This window comes from Perca flavescens, chromosome 4, assembly GCF_004354835.1.
Source record: "Perca flavescens isolate YP-PL-M2 chromosome 4, PFLA_1.0, whole genome shotgun sequence".
NCBI lineage: Eukaryota > Metazoa > Chordata > Actinopteri > Perciformes > Percidae > Perca > Perca flavescens.
This window is the reverse complement of record NC_041334.1, coordinates 12,400,684-12,416,516: the sequence shown is the minus strand read 5'-3', so window position 1 is coordinate 12,416,516 and position 15,833 is coordinate 12,400,684. Positions and strand designations below refer to the sequence as shown.

At 40.2% G+C, this 15,833-nt stretch overlaps 1 protein-coding gene across 1 annotated transcript; it reads right to left on the bottom strand.

Moving 5' to 3' along the window:
* Positions 1–3,380: 3,380 nt before the first annotated feature.
* pdhb (pyruvate dehydrogenase E1 subunit beta) lies at positions 3,381–11,302 on the bottom strand. Its single transcript, XM_028575696.1, has 11 exons — positions 11,188–11,302; positions 11,043–11,102; positions 9,716–9,823; positions 8,885–8,947; positions 8,768–8,803; positions 7,166–7,356; positions 6,793–6,887; positions 6,222–6,332; positions 5,295–5,386; positions 5,067–5,208; positions 3,381–4,069 (listed from the first exon to the last, which is right to left on the bottom strand). The coding sequence occupies exons 1-11, from the start codon at positions 11,224–11,226 to the stop codon at positions 3,924–3,926; spliced, it is 1,083 nt and encodes a 360-aa protein (XP_028431497.1). The 5' UTR covers positions 11,227–11,302; the 3' UTR covers positions 3,381–3,923.
* Positions 11,303–15,833: the final 4,531 nt, after the last annotated feature.

Here is a 15,833-nt window from a genome sequence, read left to right as displayed (position 1 = left end):
ATTTTTTTTTTATGTTTTGATTTTGCTGTGATGTTGCTCGATTTTCTATAGAAAGAACAGTGGTGAAATGACCCAAGTACAGTTACTCAACTGTACTTAGAAGTGCAGTAGGTAAGATTTATAAAACTAACTTTCTGTCATATTTGCTGAAACTGACCCTATGTTCCAGTAGAACTACATGAAGCAATGAAGCAGGTCATTAAAAAAAAAAAAAAAAAAAAAAAAGAATCTGGCAGCACCTACAGCCTGTAGTGCAAAAATACTGTTCAGTTGTACCAATCAGGGCCAGGGGGTGTGTAACTGTGTGTCAATCACTCAGGCACACGCATTCACTCTCCCTTGTGGGGGGGGAGGGTCGTAGGAGACCGCGAAAAATTTCTAATAAGGGAAGTAGTTTCACTCTCTCGATACTTCCGGCTTCTGGACTGGTTGCAGTTCCACCAGAGTTCCATATAGGGGGCGCTCACAGGCCAGTGCAGAATGAATGGGACTCTATGGAGCTATACCCCTCAAAATCCACTTTTCTCAGGATGTAATTTTTTGTAGTAATTTGAATGTTGCATTTCAAAGGGGAGGCTAAGAAAATACATTTTTTTAAAGTGGCTTTTTTGTTCTAAAAAGCCTTTTAAAATGTCAATGACGTCATAAACTCATACGGCCAGAGATACTGCTTTACGGCAAGCTCTGAGTCGCTTCCTTTCTTCTCTCGAGGCATCGACAACACAGCTGACAGGAGAAGGGTCCTATTGGACAGGTTAGGCGCTCCCGGTCAATACACGTGTAGTACAGCAGATTAGTAAAAAAATCGTTCACTTTGGTATACAAGCATGAAATTTGGCACAGATACTCTAAGGGCCACTATTTTGGAAAAAGGCGTTGGCCACTCAAAAATTCAATATGGTGGCCATTTTTCAAGATGGCCGCCATTGCTATTCAATGCTTATTATATCAGTGATCCAAGCATAAAATTTGATACAAATACTCTCTAAAGGACATGTTAATGGAAATAGATGCTTGTCCCTCAAAAATTCAAGATGGCCGCCATTTTTAAAGATGGCCACCGTTCCTGTCGAATATTAATTATTTCAATTGTTCATATGGGGATGCAATTATAAAATTAGGCAGAAATACTCTTCAAGGAACACTCTTTTGGAAAAAGGTATGTGCCACTCAAAAGTTCAGGATGGCGACCATTTTCAAGATGGCCACCATTTCTGTCAAAAATGTATGAAAGGATTCAAGAGAAATGGCAGCCATCTTGAAAAAAGGTTGCCATCTTGAATTTTTGAGGGACCAGCACCGTTTTCCAAAAAAACATTCTTAAGAGAGTATTTTCACAAAATGTTATGCCTACATCACTGTTTGAACGATTGACATAATGAGCATTTGACAGAAATAGCGGCCATCTTGAAAAAATGGCCGCCATGTTGAATGTTTGGGTGGCCAATGCCTTTTTCCCAAAAAGTGACCCTTAGAGAGTATCTGTGCCAAATTTCATGCTTCTATACCAATTTGAACGATTCTCTTGAAATATCCCATTAATCTGCTGTACTAGTGCTAGAAAGAGGTTTACTAATGTTTTAAAGACCAAGCCGAAATATTCACTCTGACATTCTGGTTCCGCTTCGGATGCCGTCAAGCGAGATCTCCGATCGTAATCAGTCTTTCACTGACCAATCAGCATTCATTAGCAGAATGCTAGCGTGTTACGGGCATCAACGACTCACCCTGTAAGAAATCGAAAGGACATAAGTACTCGTTCATTCAACTTTCGACCTATAATCCATGTTGAACTTGCAAAAACTACAATCAAATCTAAGATTTCTCAACGACAATCAGGCAAAAGAGACACATTTAGCCGTCTAGCTCCATAGGGTCCCATTCATTTTGCACTGGACCGCGATCACCCCCCAGTGGAACTCTGGTGGAACTGCAACCAAATTCGACACAATGGGGCTGAATAGGGAGTAGAACGGCTTTCCGTAGACCGTCTTTGGAGACCATTTTGACCTTTAGCGGAAACGCGGGGAGGGACTGAGAAGTTGTTGATGTTCAAATTGTTTTGGCTAAGTCCTGGATCTTCCCAACCCTACCTACAGCACCTTCAAATACAGTGTTGAGGTACTTGTACTTTACTGGATTATTTCCATTTCATGGTACTTTATACTATAGGCAAATGTATTTCTTACTTTACATTTATTCAATATTACATTAATTAACATTACATTATACCTTGCAGATTTAGATCAACTAATACATTGTGCTATATCATGATACAGCAGGTATATGAAAGCTCAACATCCTAGTTCCCCTCCATCCCCCCCCGATCGCCTACACATCGTCTCTGAACACACACAAAACACCAACATGCCACAGGTCTGCGTCTGTGAGCATAACCACGCCCCCTTCGTTTGAATATAAGAAATTGAAATAAAAAAAATAAGTGAAATAAATGTGGACTTATGAAATAAAAGTCCCCTAAATAATTAATGGAAGTCAAACCTAGTGGAAAAAAAAAAAAATCTATTTCTTACCTGTTATCTGGTTTTAACAGGATGGACTCCTGAATTATTAAGGCTCCGACACACCAGCCAGTCAGACTGATCAGACTCCCCGAGTTGGTCAAAAAAGTGCCTCGGAACACACCGCCCCGGCGCCGACTTGAGCGTACGTTCTGCGCGTGCGCAAGACGTAATACGTCTCCATGAGAGCGGGTGGCGCTAATCTGAATTGTCACCCAAAAAAAAAAAAAAAAACTAAAACCGGCAGCTGATTGGACAAACACGTCACGTGGGTCTGGCTGTTCCCAGATTTTAAAACCGGGCACAATGGTGGCTTTGTTTGGAATATCATATCGTATTTTACGAAAATAGTTCACCGAAACTTGTTTCTGAAAACATTTTAAGAAAGAAATAGGCCATGCAGTTGCTGAGTCTGTCATTTCAGATCAACAAAAGGTCAGTTTAAAAGATTTGAGGCGTTCGTCACGCTCATCCCGCTCGTCATTTCCGGGTTAGCACTCCACCAATCAGATTGGTCATTGAGTCCGACTGCCCGCTTTCCGACCCAGCAAGTCAGGTCGGCCAAAATGAAGGCCGACAACCGCACGGAACACACACACACACACACACACACTCAAGTCACTGACCTCGCCAGACTGTCCGACGGCCGAAAATCGTGTTGGTGTGTCAGGGCCTTTAGAAAAAGGAAGATACATTGTGGTGTAAAAGAATGAAACAGCATGAAGGACTCAAAACATTTTTTTATTTCTGTAACAGAGTCATTTAAAGCAGCAAAAACATCCACAGAGCTGCTGCAGCTACAATAAATATTCCTGACCACACTCCACCTCCAGCACTCCGGCTCGCTCGGTCTACTTCACTGCTGCTTTTTTTTTTTTTTTTTTTTTTTTTTTAGAGACAAACCAGTCTGTGTAAGTGGAAGGAATTACGTTTAATAGATTGAGTATTATATGTTTTGGTGGTTAGAAATGTGGGAGTTTATTAAAAACAAAACTAGCGAGAGTAAAAATTAAGTTGTAACCAGTCTGCAAGTCTAAATTTCAGAGCATGCAGGAGCAAACATGATTTGTTGTTAGTGAACTTCCCCAAATAGAAACTTTTATTTTGAAGGGAAGAAAATGGAGAGAGCAGTCAGAGCCACACGGAGATTTCGTCGAGTTTGTAACAGACTTACAGAGTCGACAACTTGACCGAACCGTGTGTGTCCACTGCTCTCGGCGCAGATAGACAGCTGTGCGTTTCATTGGCCAACATCTGGCAAAAAAACATTACAATCTGGAGCATTTTTAAAAAGGAACTGTTTGGCTGTATTTACACATGGTTCAAACGGTTTTTTTTTACCGTCTGTGTGAACAAGACAAAGAAGGATTCAGGTGGGTTTGCCTCGTGTGTGTGTGCGTTTCAGACATTGAGGGTCTTTTTAACAGAGAAGATGATGTCTTTGATCTGCGGCAGGCTGTTGTCCTCCAGGATTTTGGCATACGGCATGGGGATGTCGACGCCCGTCACCCTGGTGGCCGGAGCATCCAGGTAGTTGAAGGCAGGACCTGAAAACACACGTAGGAGGTTGAAGATTATAGTTTAGCTGGTGGCCTCAATTCTCTAGATGGTGAGAAAGGTGAGAATGTCCGCTCCTTGCTCGTGGAGCTCTTCATTCCCTTCGCTCCCAGCTACTCCGCTCCATATCGCTCCACGCTCAACAGCGCCCACCCTCCCTTCATTTGATCACGATTAACTACCTTTTTAATAAACGGTCTGTACACTTACAAAGTTCTCAATGCTTCTGGTTTACATGTAGGGAGCCTCATTATGCTACCGTGGAAGTGTGGTGCTATTTTGAGCCTTGTTAGTGGTATAGAAATAGTGTTTTCGTTTTACTTTTCCAGTGCCCTGACTATTAGCGGTTTGCGCTAAAATGGGTCACATTCGATTAGCATGAAAGAATGTCCCAGAGAACGGTCGACTCGGTACACGTGTTATTAACCCCTAGGTTCATTTTGTGCCGGATTTCTCCTTTAACCGTGGCGATATGTTACTTTTTCACCGCGGTAAGAAAAGAGCCATACCGTCACAGCTACTACTCTGAGATTCCTGACTTTATAATAATAACTTTATTTATATAGCACTTTTCATACAGCAAAGTGAGAAACCACAAAACAAACAAAATCACGCAAATTAAAACAAGTGCAGACACGTGTGATTAAACCAAGCAGTCGAATTAGCAACAAACAACAGGCATGCAGCAAATATCAAAAACAGGTATGCTAAGAACAATAGAATATGTGAAAGATCAAAATAAAAACAGGGGAAGGCCTAGCAAGAGTGACAGTGAGTTAAAAGCAATGCTGAATAGATACGTTTTAAAATTGTCATTTAATGTCCACGGAGCACGCGTTTCTTATAGTCCGGCCACGTCTGGATGAAGACGTAAGAAATAGTAAGTCACTTAGTGAACGTACTAACAAATGAGCACAAAAGACAAAACAGCAATGGGACATCCTCAAAGGTCTGAAAAGGGCTTTAAAGCAGCGCGTCAGCTGTTACCTTCCATGATCCTGGCGCAGATCTCCGCTCCAACCCCAAACTGAGGCCAGCCGCCCTCCACCGTCACCAGGTGGTTGGTCTTCATCACGCTGGTCTCAATACACTCCACATCCAGAGGACGGATGGTGCGCAGGTTGATCACCTGACACAAAGACAGACAGGAAGTGGTTAACAGGCCGCAGAGCACGGGTCATCTGCGTGGGACGACAGGCGTGTTCCTTCCTCTACCTCGCACTCGATTCCCTCCTTGGCGAGGACCACGGCAGCGTCCAGGCAGTGACTGACGTAGCGAGAGTGAGTGACCAAAGAGACATGAGTCCCTGAAACACAGAAAGGAGAAGAAGAGAGGTTTAGGTCACATTTCACTTAACCCTTGGGTTTTCAAAGTGTTTTTTATAATCAGAAATATGGGTTTCTTTCAAACAAATTGCCCAAAATAACATGAATGCATGCACGTACGTTGTATGGAACCTAGATATAACATTGTTCGCATGTAAAATTAATTGATTACTTGTGTTTTATAGCATTTGAAAAATTTTTTTTTTTTTTTTTATTGTTTCAAAACAGCATCCTGACCAAGCTTTGACATGTACCAGTCTGTGGTAATCCACTCAACATCTTCTGATCTTAATTAGTCAAAATAATTCGCAATTTCTGCTTTTTTTCCCCAACTCAAAAAGTAGGTATAATGTCATATAAATTAGGTTTATTGATCATGAATTAAAAAGTGTTAAGAAAAGTGACAAAAACTTTCTGAAAGCATCAAATAACTGGAAAAAAAGCGAAAAAAATTCATTTTCAATTTTGACCAGGAAGGACAACAAGTTCATGGTTGATGGGAAGACAACACAAGGGTTAACAAGTTAGCAAGCCGTTTTAAATCACCACATAAATGGGAACAAAACTCATTTTCTATTTTTTTATGCAAATCATCAAAATCAAAAAAGAAAATTCTATAAAACACTATTACAGACTGTTGCACCCATCTATTCGCCCTCTGTAGTGATTTCTGCAAATTCAGAAGAACAGTTCAACATTTTGTTTGCCGCCTTTTTCCCCCCAAAGTGTAAGACAAAGACCAGCTTGTGATACTGATCTACATGCTGGAACTATCTGCTGTGACTGGTTGCCAGGTTTGGTACAACCAAGTCTCACCTTGTCTCTCCACCTTGGCCTTGCCAATGGGAATGGTGAAGTCTTTGGACTGGGACTCCTCTGACATCTCGAAGGGAACACCGTACATCAGCTCGTTCTCCAGGAACACCACTGCAACGCACACACACGCACGCACACACACACGCACGCACACAGTTCAGTGTAAACCCCATTTACACTAGTCACTTCATGGGTCTCAGGCAGTTCGGTAGCTTACAAAAATCTAAGTGTAAATACATTCAAGACTGGTCAAACCTCCGGAGGTGGTTTGGGACGCATTCTAGTCCGATGTTGAAAAGGTATAAACGCATCCCTCTCTCCAAGTATAAAACAATTAGACTCTAAATTACAATGCAATACATTCCAATTACAAAAGAAAATCACGAACGTTGGCTCGGACATTGTTTCTGACTTTCTAGATGTGTCCAGATATCAAAATCCACTTGAGGAGAAAGAACCTGCTCCACATGTGGACCACAGCAGTGAGCTTTACATGCGGCAGCCCAAACTTTGTGGTACTTTTTTTTTTTTGTGGTGTTGGACTTTGACCTGCTGTAGTGCGGTGTCTCACCAGGGTTGTCGTCTCTGATGGCTGATTTCAGGAGACCTTTGGCATCTTCTGCGTTCCAGGGACTCACAACCTTCAGGCCTGGACAGTGAGCGTACCTGCAGACGGACACAGCAACTGTTACTGCCAGACCAACATCACATACTGTTACTTCACCTACTACTACTACTACTACTACTACTACTACTACTACTACTACTTATCTTCTTTTTGGAACTTTAATTGTCTTTTCTTTTTTACCCACATCTCAGCTGTTACCTTGGTGATTACAATGTATTATTACTGATAAAATAATGGACAAAACTACGAAAATAAGATCCAAGTTGTAAAAAGTGAGAGTAACAACAGCAACAGTATCAGGTGTCAGGGAACGCACCATGCAGCGAAGCACTGCGAGTGCTGTGCGGCGACGCCTGCCGATGCTCCGTTGGGCCCTCTGAAGACAATGGGCACCGACTGGAAACCGGCTGACATGTAGTAGGTCTTTGCCGCAGAATTGATGATCTGGTCAATGGCTTGCATGGAGAAGTTAAAGGTCATGAACTCACAGATGGGTCTCAGGCCAGCCTGGGAGGAGGAGGGAGGAGGAGGGGGGAGGAGGAGGGGGGGAGGGGTTGGGACAAAGGTAACGTTAGTGAGAGCTGCTGGGGGTGGGAAACAAGTCATGTTGACAAAATAACGTGGACACGTGCACAGCAGAGACATCTTGTTAAATCTGAAGAGTTTCTGAAGAGTAATCAGGTGTGCTGTCATGGCTGGCTTTCATTAGTATTAAAAAGGTGCAGTAAGTGATGCTGGGCAAAGACTGTTGATGTTTGAACTCAAGCTGCCAAATAAATACAACCCCTCCTTCAGAAGCTCCGGGCCCCATATTCACAGACAGATAACTACTGGCCGCCCGGCAAATTCACATGCTGTTAGCTAAACTAACGTAGCTTCCTTTATTCAGTGGTGCGCGGTGGTTTATGGGATGAGTACTTCCTTTGCTCTGAAATGACGATATGTACACTTTTTGGGGATTTTCTGTTCGTTTTTTCACTCGAAATGCTTATGAGTCACGTACCATCTGGTTAGTCTAAGGCATGACCTAAAACTCTTATATACGGATTTTTCCAAAACGTCAAAGGGAGAAATGAATGAGAAATTTACCAGATTTATTTTCAGGGCACACAGAAAATAGAGAGCTAGGTGATCGTGAGAAGATATTTCATTGTACAGGGACACATGTTTCCTTACTGTGCATATGACAATATATTTTGTAACTTGAACTTAACGGGCAAAATTCCATTTTAATCTTTCAGCATATTGTAATTCAAGTGGTCCAAGATAAAACAATAATTAATAACACCTCCTCTTTGCTTTGTTTTCAGGCTTTAGTAAATCTAGCCGTCACGGGAGTCCTTGGCCAATCACAGGTCCTTTCAGAGTGAGTGAGTGAGTAAGTAAGTGAGTGAGAGTGAGAGAGAGATCCTATTGGCTGTTCTGACATGTATATCCCCCATGCGACAAAGAAGGGAAAGGGAGAGCAGCAGGAAGAGGTCTCACTCTACTTTAAATTGGCATTTATTGCACTGAACTAATTTTAATTTAGTATTTTTCATGATAATGTTTGTATTTATTTATTGCTGTAATATAAAAAATGATCTAGTGGAGGTCTTCACAGGTCCACTCCTAGCAACTAACACCTGTCCCAACACCTGAGTCAGACCACGTCCAAATTATATCCAGGATGAGCTAGGATTTAGGTGACATCAGGCACTGCCAAGATGGCCATTCATTTTAGCTCTATAGAAACCTACGGGTGACATCACAGAGACTACACCCTTATTTTATACACACTATTAAGAGCGCACATTCAGTATGTTACCCAGGGACATGCGTTTTTGCCATGAGGTCCAGGCCTTGTCATTTGAGTTTGTATAACTAGGTGGACCATGTTTCAAGCCTTTTACGTTGTTGTGGATGAAAAGAAACTCACCATGGCGGCTCCCACTGCGATGCCGGCAAAGCCCATCTGCACCAGAGAGAGAGAGCTGATTTAGTTTAGAGTACAAAAGAGAACATTTGTAAAGGGCAAAATGGCATAGAGTCTCACCTCTGTGATCGGAGTGTCGATGATGCGTTTGTCTCCATACTTTTTCCACAGACCCCTGCTCACCTACACACACACACACACACACAAACACACACACACACACCTATGTAACATTCCTTGTTCCCGATAAAGTTTACGGTACGCGTTCTATTAGGGAAAAATATAAAGCACGTGCCAATCGTCTGACTGTTCATGTTACTTGCCCTGCTGGACTTGTTCTTACTGATCTCAGCTATGAACTTGGTGAGAAGAACAATGTTATTATTGATCGAAATGATGACCATAACTGCGGCAATAACACCCAAGCTAAACAAACCGTAGTTTTCCTTTAAAGAGACTAAAATAAATGTGGCTGCACTAAGATAAAAGGCTGAGCTGCTGAAATGTCCAATGTTAAAATGACCTACAGCTCATGTTAGCCTGATCTTTATTTCACCATTCTGTAGCTTTTAGCTTTTTGTATATATTGTGTATATAATTTGTCTCAGTTTCTGTATTTATTGTTTATTGGTATTCATGTTTAATATATTTATTTGTGTGCACCAATCACCAAGGCAAATTCCACGTAGGGTAACTACGGTGGCAATAAACTCCTTTCTGATTCTTTTACTGAATTTGACTCACAGCCTGAGTGTATAACTGTGATAGAAACAGGTTTTGGGAAGGAGGAAGTGTGACTGAAATGACAACAACAAGCAATATTAATCTAACTGTCCCGTATCTGGTCCAATCACTGGCTAGTTAGCATCTCGCAAAAGACAATGTGCTGAAATACGTCAAAACTGCTCTTTATGAAACTCGTCCACTATGTTCTACGGAGCGTCTACTCACCTTGTAGGCTCCGTCGTACTGGGCCACCTCCTCCCCCAACAGGAACACCCGCTCATCCCTCTCCAGCTCCTCGTCCATCGCCTGGTTCAGGGCATCACGGACCATCATCTGGAAAAAGTAAATAAACAAACAACAGCGTTGGCTGCAGTCAGTACAGACCCACTACTGTCACCCAGAGGACAGAGTTTATTCTCATGTCTTTTACATGTCAAGCCATCCTGTTAGTGAGGTCTGTAATACATTTTTATATACAGATTTCATTCAAACTGTCTGGGAGGACTACAGAAACTCTAATCAGAAATGCAATGAATGTCGCAAATGTAGTTTTTACAACTACTTAACTTATATGTTTTACTACTCCTGCAATAGCCTTTTTTATATTTTTGTACATTTTACATAAACATTTATATACGTATACAGTATATATAAAAATTGTTTAGAGAAAGAAGGACATAAGGTTGTGTTAGGCTTACTCTGATTATTTGATTTGCATGATGATGAGGCATTGCCCCATTACCATCCCAAATATATATCTTTTTGTACATATCATTTATAATAACCTCCATTTTGCAAACCCAATGCATATCCGCTCATCTGCACACCTAATTAAAAGGGCATACTTTTAGCTCTTATAATGTGTTTTTGACATTTTGATTGTGGTTTTAATTTTAATATTTGATTGATTCCCTAAAATGATTCTTTGTTCAGTGTTTTTCGTTTGTGAACTGACATAAAGGTATTTCCCTCCGGGGATAAAGAAAGAAACTCCATCCATCCATCCATCCATCCATCCATCCAGTTGACCGCTAAATTGTTATATTTCTGGTGTTAATGTTTTCTGTTGCTTCAACCAACCAATGAACTATGAAAGCCCATTTTCGCTAATGTGATGAAAAACATTCTGCAAGTCATTATAAGGGGAATATCTCAAAATAATTATTTAGTATCTCAAGATAATGACTTACGTCATTACTTTGAGAAAGTTTCTCATTATGACAGGATTTCTTTTTCATGACATGAGCGGAAATGGGTTTTCACAGTAAACGGTTTTTTTTTTCTACATGTGTTTAATAGATGAAAATTAGGTTTGACAGGATGTGACATCTCGGTTCAGTGACAACAGCAGTAACCCTTAAACTTAACGTTATATTACACAGTCTATGGTTAAACCAGCTGTGAAACATAGTCCGACCATGTAACCACTGACAATTACAACTGTCAGCTGTACTTTGTCATTAACTCTGTAGTTAAACAACATAAAAACCATAAAAACAACAGCTGGAGTGTTAGCTAGCTAAAGCTAGCCTGCAACGCTGCTAACACTGACCTGCACAGCGGCCGGAGCACTCTTGTGAAATCCCCGCCGGCCCAGAGCCGACACGGCATTCTGTAGAAAAGACAGAGAGACGCCATTACGGAAACTAATCATCTACAAATGCAAAATTTTATACAAAAGATAATATTTTCAGTACCTTTCCTGAACGGAGAAAGCACCTCACAGACGCCGCCATGTTTAACCTGTCCTCTGCCGGAGACAAGGCGTGAACTCTGCGTAGGTCAGATGTTTCAACTAATCAGAGCTGCAGTTTACATGCAGGGCGGAAGCTGTCATAGCAAAAAGCCAATCACAGCAGATGAGCGGAGACGAAGGCGTGAGAAAAGTCGAGAGTGGGAAAAAAAATCCAAGGACACTGTACTGCGTTGTCATATGTAGTCTATGGAAGATCAATTCTGCCACGAGAAAAAATAGGATATATAAATGTAAAGAATGAAAAAAATGACCAAATTAAAATACTGAATACTAAATGTAATTATATATTTTTTGTATTACAATGCAACCCCAACCTACGTAAACCTACATTAAGGCTCTGTTTAGACAGGTTGCATTGCTATACTGTATATATGGTGCGTTCTATTATTCTCAACGAACCGACTCGGACCTCGGATATGACGTCATTTCCACACTTCAAGCGTTCTGGTATGTTTTGCGCGTCCGAGTCGGAGAAAAAACATGGACACCACCCGGAAAGCTGTTGCTATGGTAGCACTGGCCGAGTAGTAGTAGCTAGCCACGTTAGCAAACAAGGCTTCATTCAATATTGCACTCACAACAAGACTGATTCCCATACCAACAGGCAGAGAAACGGACGCAGTAAGGTATTCCAGTGATACGAGTGATTAAAATCTTCATTTAAACAGCCAAAGCGGTCCAAAAACAATGACAACAATTCATACTACAAGTCACACAGGGCGCTGCCATCTTGGAATCCATATCGGAATTCTTGCTCGGTGTCCTCACGGTTGTCCGAGTTCCGAGCTCGGAAATCCGAGGAAAGGTGGTGTGATGGTGCTTGTTGCTAGGCAACGTCTGTTTTCCTAATCGGAACTCCGACACGGATAAATAATATAACGCACCAATAGTATCCATTTGTAAACAATAAATCGCAAAGCGGAAGGAACTATTTTAGTTTTCCCATTGACAAAAGGTCAAATTTCAAGCCGAAACAGAAGATCATATACTGTAGGCCTAGATGTCAATACAATTTGACATGTGTTTGAATTATAATTTTGACGAGTTTGCATGCATTTATTTCATGTAAAATAAATGCTTGTTTTATAGACATATAATAATCTAGTCTAATAATTATTTTTCAACCTTGCCAGAACCTGAGCGTTTGCGATACCTTAATAAATAATAAGGTTGATTGGTGCTGTCATGCCCCTTCAGTCTTCCCCCGCCTAAGTGTATTTATGACCCAACACAATGGTCAGATATTGCTTCCCCTTTTAATTATGCCATTCTGTTGTGTCCTCTTTTTTGTAAAGATAAAATGGCATCAGACTGGAGAATCGAGTCCACTTGCTGCTTATTTGGATAAACTTACTATATTCACATAATAGTAGTGGATGGAAAATGATTTCTTTGGATCCCCAGAGGGAAAATTTGGTTGTTGCAGCAACACAAAGACAGAAATGCAGATAAATAGAGAATGTAAAATAAGTAATAGCCTAAGTACACCTCTTGTATACACTACGCGAGGACTCAGGCAGCTTGAGTCTGCCACTGTGTTATACTCTAATACATCATTAGATTACTTTTACTCCTGCAATATGATAAGCATGTTTTTACTGTTGTAGTTGAGTTAATTTTGAACTATAATAATCATTTTATTATGGATCCATTTGTTGTGTATTTTCTTGATTAATAAATTATTAGAAATAAAATAGAATTATTAAAACTATTTCAACTAAAAGCCACAAATTCCCAAATTTGTGAAGCTGGAACCATGAAACGTTTAAAAAAAAATGACTTAAATGATTGTCAAAATACTTACTATATACTACTAAAATACTAATTTGTCAATATATTAATTGGTTAACCAACATTAATAATCTATAATACATGTTCTTTATGCAAATTATAAAGTAACTAAAGCTGTCCAATAATTGTAATAATAAAGTACAATATTTCTCTTTGAAATGTAGTGGAGTAGAAGTGGAAAGTGGCATGAAAAGAAAAGACTCAATTAAAGTTCCTCAAATTTGTTATGAAGTGCAGTACTTGAGTAAATATACTCTGCTCTAGATGCTTTATAAAACTGCTCCTCCTCTCTAATCCCCACCCTTCCTTCACAGCCTGAATTTAGTCACCTTAGCTGGAGATAAAAACATTACATTATAGACCATTTAAACAGATTTGCATACAGCAATACTATTTTTTTGAAGCAGTTCCACCAAGAATCTCACATCTCTCGATTTATAATTTAAAGGTTTTTCCACACACAACACAACACAAACATACGTAAGGGGGTTGGGGGTTAAAGTCTTTGGGGTAGTTAAAATATTTGAGTTACACCTAAGTTACACCTGTCTAAAACTGCACCTACTAGCTCCTTAAAATGTCACAATAATTCACATATTGTATTTTATAACCCTAACCCTAACCCTAACCCCTAACCCTCACCCTAACATTCTCCTGAGTGCATGTCACATAACCAGATGTGGAAGACAAAAAGAGGAGGGGTTCAATTCAATTCAATTCAATTTTATTTATAGTATCAAATCATAACAAGAGTTATCTCGAGACACTTTACAGATAGAGTAGGTCTAGACCACACTCTATAATTTACAAAGCCCCAACAATTCCAACAATTACAGTAATTCCCTCAAGAGCAAGCAGTGCGACAGTGGCGAGGAAAAACTCCCTCTTGGGAAGAAACCTCGGACAGACCCAGGCTCTTGGTAGGCGGTGTCTGACGGGCCGGTTGGGGGTGTGATGAACAGTGGCAATAATAGTCACATTAATAATGGAACAGTGACTGGATGTAGCGGGGAGCTGCAGGGTTCAGCAGGAAGAAGCATGACATTCAGGGGTCTGTTGGTTTCATCAGCCTGTCACTTAGAGACACACAAAAAGTGACTGTTTGGGAGTGAGTAGAGTCCTCCACTGATAAGACAAACTCACAGAGACATCAGCACCAAACTTCATCTTTCTGAGGGTAAGAGAACCATGCTTTCCATCTCTTTTCTGCACATCTTCAGCACATATCCTGCCTCTTAAACACACAGCAGGAGAGATGAAAGAAAATTTCAAAACCAATTTGGAATAAGCAAAGGCTTGAATTTGAAAAAAAAAAAAATACATACTAACGTTACACAAAAAAAGCACAGTGGGAATCAATCTTAAATTGTGTATTCTTCAGTCAGCAGCAAATACTGCAGACACAAAGCAAACTGAGTGAGGTGAATGCAAAAATAAGGAAACACTTCAATTTACCTTTTATGTCCAGTCCACTGGACATGAAAGCAAAGCTTTTACATAAATCAATTGGTCTATCTCACTGTCAATCAACATATCAATAGCCCTGGTCCTGACATGTGAGCATCAAAGTTTGGTTTAGTCCAATTCTACTGAACGGGCAAAGAGGCTTTAAATTGCTTTAAAGGCTTTAAAAGCAAAGGCAACTGGATTTGAATTCTTGAAATTGTATTATTGGTTATGCTGTTTTTGTAAAGAATTCACATTCCAGAAGTTGACCCTCGGCCAGTATGAAATCAGAAAGATTAGTGACATGGTTTGATTTAAATAAAACCTGAGTAAGTCAGGTCATAGTTAAACCCGGGCCAGCTGCGTTGAGGAGTAAACCTCTATATATGGGTGCCCGCTCTATCAACTGAGCTATATGGGCGCCCGAATAAAAGTTGTTTTGTTTTAACTTTATACATTTTAGCCTATCTAGTTTCATGGGAAACTCCACCAGTTTGACAAGTTCAGCTTAATGTTCATGGGGAGTAATGTGGAGGTGATATTGTGTCTTATGATCAGTTCATTTAAATTCATTTTAGTTGAGCCTAAACTGTCATCAACTTATTATGGCCTTTGCTGTGTGTGTCACCAGTTCAGTTTGTCTATATAAGTTGAGTATGAGTAAGGATTGGGCAGGAGTCTATGTTGGAGGTCTACTCGGTATGTCCTCTGTGGTTCTGTGAAAGCTTTGTCAAGTCTGAGAAAATAACCTGATGTGATGCTTTCAAGTTGCATTATATTAAATGTTGGATCCACAAAGAATAAAGTAGGGAAGCTGTTAATTAACTTAGGGAAATGCCTGGAAACAGCAGATGATCAATTAGATAACCAGATGGTAAATCATACAATGTCAGAATTATACTCAGTAACAGTAATACATTATTTTTGTCTGCCAAAAAGCATCATTTTTGCATTAATAACATGCCACTTTGCAACACAGTAATACAGTAGAGACTTGCTAATGCTTGGTGGCTAAACCATGGTAATGTTATAAGGTTACAACAACTTTATTTATAGTTATTTTTCCTATCAGCTACTACCACAAATACAATCTAACTATTTATGGGGGAAAAATTTAGCTATTTCATTAGAATGACATGAAATACAAAAATGTTTACTAAACAACATGGATAAAACTTTAATACATTAACTTGTATGGGAACAGATACATTTTCATCGGCAAAGGTGATTGTTTAACAACGAAGACAACAACTCCCATGATCCCATGCAGCTTTACGTAATAAAAAATTCTAGGTTTTGATTGAGAGACCCCTAGCAGAATCTTACATATTCTACGTTTAAATGACAATT